General features: G+C 36.5%; 1 protein-coding gene across 1 annotated transcript in view; it reads left to right on the forward strand.

Moving 5' to 3' along the window:
* Nucleotides 1-2,122: 2,122 nt before the first annotated feature.
* Nucleotides 2,123-4,494, forward strand: part of serp2 (stress-associated endoplasmic reticulum protein family member 2) — a 5,203-nt gene continuing 2,831 nt past the window's right edge. Inside the window, exons 1-2 of the mRNA XM_014011476.1 lie at nt 2,123-2,299; nt 3,622-3,694. Of these exons, the coding sequence (XP_013866930.1) occupies nt 2,216-2,299; nt 3,622-3,694 (157 nt within the window). The 5' untranslated portion in view covers nt 2,123-2,215. The remainder of the gene's footprint in view (nt 2,300-3,621; nt 3,695-4,494) is intronic.

The raw sequence follows: 4,494 nt of genomic DNA on the forward strand, positions 1-4,494 counted from the left end.
CTGCATCTTATTCTCTGAGGGTCATGTGTGCATGTTTTGATTTAGATTTACTAAAAGCCTTAATCCTAGCAGCGCGTACACACACACACACACACACACACACAATGGAGCTCCCTGAGGATGTTAGAGGAGAAGCTTCATATCCAGGTCATGCATTGATGCTTTGCTTTGAAGACTTGAAGACATTTGATCCGGGGCCTCGGTCTCTGCTGACTTCTGTTTTTCTCTTTCATGAAGGAACGACGTCAGAGTTTGTGTTTCCGGAGGAATCGGYCCCCCAGCCTCCACACCTCTGCAGAGCCGGACTCACAACCTTGGAGTCTGAGGCCGACAGGTTTCCTCACAGCTCGGCTGCTGTTTTCGCAGCGAGGCTGGAGTTCGTAAACAATCAGCATCAATCTGCCAACAGGACGATATGAAGTTAATCAAATAAGAAATAAAATGAAACAGAAAGAGCTTTGAGCATCTCATGTTGAGAAATTACAAAGTTATCCATTTTGATATGTTGGAGATGACTTTCAGCTTTCAGATTTTAAATCAGCGTTGGTAAAGCTGACCGATTTAAAGACGGTTTTGTCTTTTGCTCCTCAGTCCACGCCTAACAACGCTTCAGCTGTTTGGTCTCTTCGTCTCTCCTCAGGTGAAGTTTGTTCGTCTCTGTCGAAGCAAAGTCTCGGAGTCAGTTGCTAAGCAACAGCTGCTCCGTCTCCTCGCTGCTTCTCGTCTCTCCCAGCATCCAGAAAGCTCTGGCTGTCAGATGGAGCGAGTGAGTGATGTAAGGGAGCTGCAACCGACACAAAACATGAAGTCCAACTGAGTCAATAATCAGCATAATCTTGACCCTATGTTGTTGTTGTTGTTGTTTTTGTTGTTGTTGTTTTTGTTGTTGTTGTTTTTGGACCTGAACATCTCGGGGATAAACTTAGCAGCCTTTCACCTTCTCTGGATGGCATTAATCTGGGCTCCAGTTCTAATGTAAATAACCTTGGTGTTATTTTTGATCAGGATATATCTTTTAACACCCACATTAAAAATGTAACCAGGACTACGTTCTTCTACCTGCGTAATATCACTAAAATTAGAAACATTTTGTCCAAAAAAAAATGATGCGGAAAAACTAGTTTGTTTGTTTTTGTGTACAGTGTCCAACAACAGTTGTTGTGACTAAATGACGCTTTATAAATAAACTGATTTGAATGGTTTTTGTTGTTTATGGTCAGACTATAGGCTACTATTTCACATGTAACCGTTTTATACAAGGCTGTAATTTAAACGTATTATTACAGCTGAGAGAGGAATTTTTTTATTTTTATTTATTTATTATTATTTTTAAGGAAACACTTTTTGTATTTCTTGTCTGGGATAAAGGAAAACATTATAAGCTGCTGCTTCAATCTAAAACTTTCTTTAAAACTGTTTACAGAACAGAATGGAACAGAATGGAATATAATAGACACATCAAATAAATGCTCAACTCAAGGTGATAAACATGGTTTTATCCTAACCTTTTTTTTAGATRTGTTGCTGCCATAAAGTTTAAAATTACCTTAATTTAAAATAATCCTAGTTTTAACATTTGATATTTTCACCCTGCTCCACTGTGAATAAAATATGGGTTAATGAGAAATCCAAATCAGAGCATTCTGTTGTTATTTACACGTCATTGGGGTTGTTGCATGGATATTACTTTATTTTTAAGTGTTAAACAGTATTACCAGACACCCTTTTAAAATAGAAAATTTACATTTTCATTGATTAAATAATTAGTTTAAGTTTTATAAAATTTATTTACAGTTGATAGCGCGCGCCCTAGCCACGCAATCATCCTTGCCAGGTGTATGAAGGGAGAAAAAACACTGAACTGCTTAACAATACAATAAGCGTGCTACTTCCGGTAATTTCTTTCACAATAAAAGCTTCCCTTGGTTTTTTTACGTTTCAGCTGCTGAGAGGATTTTAAAAATACATCTGGGTATTAAAATAAATTAATTCATCGYGTCACGTAACGGTTATTAAGCATTACTGACCAATTATGATCTCATTGTGTGCGTATTAAAAAAAAAAACAGCCGGCTGTTAACTTCCGGTTTCCTCTCGCCTGTTGTCAGGCAGCTTAACACGGCGGCGCTTTTGTCAGCCTACTGCATCAGAAACATATATATTTTTAAAAACAGTAAAATTAACCCTGTTGGTGTTGTTTGTCGTCGCCCTGGAAGATGGTGGCTAAGCAGAGGATTCGCATGGCCAACGAGAAACACAGCAAGAACATCACGCAGAGAGGAAACGTCGCCAAGACGCTGGTGAGACGTTCACGGACACCCCGGTGCCAGCGCCACGTTAGCCCAGATAGGCGACGTTCAACCCGGCGTTAACACAGCAGCACACCGGTGATGATGGTGCCAGCTGTGGGTGGTGGTTTTACATTTGCCACACGTATGGCGTGACTCAGGACTTTTACAGTCAGCTTTGATCTTATATCTATGGAAAAAAAAAAACATCAATTCAATTCAATTCAAAAATACTTTATTGATCCCAGAGGGAAATTATCCGAGTTGATGTTCAAATTCAAAATCAATGTGATGTTTTCATCCTGAGGTGCTTACCGCCCTCACATTGTTGAAAAAAAGTAATAATAAACAAAACAAAGGTAAAAAAAATGAAGAAAAGAAAAATAGCTGTAAAGTGCTCAAATTAAACCAGAGGTGCTGTTAGCATCCCTAACCATTGGGGGTTTAATCCAGGCCATACATCTTTAACATGATCATAAAATGTTCCTCTCAGAGTATGTGTGGAGAAGGAGTCTCAGCTACTACCACTCCAATAATTAAGTCCATAACTTTGAAATTGACTGAGATGTTTACATTTTTGTGTTTGCTGAGGTTGATCACCTGTGGCGGCCATCTTGAATTGGACTGACTCCAAAATGCAAACAGTTAAAGAGGTACATCTAATGATTATTTTCTGAAAGTTTCATTAAAATCCATGCATAGGTTCATTAGATATTTTGCTAACAGACCGACATAAACAAGCAAAATGTTAAAGTTTAGCCCAGACATGGATAGACTTTTTAAAATATCACTTCAGCATTTCAGATTTTCTGCTTCTCGTGTTTTAAATTGTAACAAAAGCGTGATTACTCAGTTTCCCATCTGATGGCCTTTTCTTCAGCTGTCCAAATCTGCTCGCGTTTCATTTGTCAGCTACTCTTTCTCCTCCTCCCCTACTTTTCTTCTTTTCTTTTCTTTTTTTTCCCTCAGATATTTGAAGCACAACACAATGAAAACAAGCAAATGCAAAATGTATTTGCATCAATTTTTTAGGTCAAAATACTCAAAATTGTAGTATTGGACCATCAGGCTGAGTGAGCAGCAGGTTTATTAAAGGTTATTGTTGATAAAACTTGAATATTTTAACTTTCAGTTATTTTTTAAATATTTTCTACTAAAAAAATTTATTTTTGATGGAAAACTGCAGATTTCGTTGTTCTTTTATTTGCTGTTTATTTGAATATATATTATTTGAATATATATTATTTGAAAAGTCTGCTAATAGGTCTGAGAAGCAGCAACAACGTGCTGAAACCAAAACCCTTTTAATAAAAATGTTTTTTTCTCTTTCGAAGCGACCGCAGGAGGAGAAGTACCCCGTGGGTCCCTGGCTGCTCGCCCTCTTCGTCTTTGTTGTTTGTGGATCAGGTGAAATAAAATGTTTTTTTTTTAAATTTTTTAATATATTTTTTAATATATTTGCCCACCTGTGACTTTATACTAAGAAGCAGGTTGAACTTACTGTGGTATCTTGGTGGTCCGTGCTCTAATCCTGAGTCTGTGGGATGGAACCCGGGTCATGTCAGGAAAGGGGTCCGGTGTAAAACATTTGTTGAAAGAAAACTTTTTTTTTTTTTGCAAACATTTTTCTCTGAAATATGATTTCTTCAAATTCTTCAAAACCATTTGAAATTTGCCGTTTTGTCACCTTTTGCTAATTTTAGCATTTAGCTATTTTCTCATACTTTTAATGTAGCTTTTTGACAGTTTTAGCTAGCCATTTTCTGCTTTTGTTTATCTAGCTCTTATTTAATGTTTTGTTAAGAATTTAGCTACTTTAGTTACCTAGTTTTTCCAGTACCACTCTACAAAAAGACTCCCCTTATAAATGCCTTATAAATAGTTTATATATAAGTTAATAATTCATCTGTTAACACTTTTTAAATCATTAAGTGTTTATTATGCATTAATTAAGGATGGGAAAGGGACAAAACTGTCCAGTTTCTTGCCAAATAGTGAGCCAAACCTGTTCATGTACAATATAAATGTGCTATATTAAAAATTTCAGACTAGGTTACTAAATTGTAACCATAAAAATGTATTGGGAACACATCTTACGTATAATATTGCACTGTATTACTGGAATATACATACAGTGGTTTGCAAAAGTATTCATACCCCTTGAACTTTTCCATATTTTGTCACATTACAACCACAAACATAAATAT

Source organism: Austrofundulus limnaeus, unplaced genomic scaffold (assembly GCF_001266775.1).
Source record: "Austrofundulus limnaeus strain Quisiro unplaced genomic scaffold, Austrofundulus_limnaeus-1.0 Scaffold81, whole genome shotgun sequence".
Taxonomy (NCBI): Eukaryota; Metazoa; Chordata; class Actinopteri; order Cyprinodontiformes; family Rivulidae; genus Austrofundulus; species Austrofundulus limnaeus.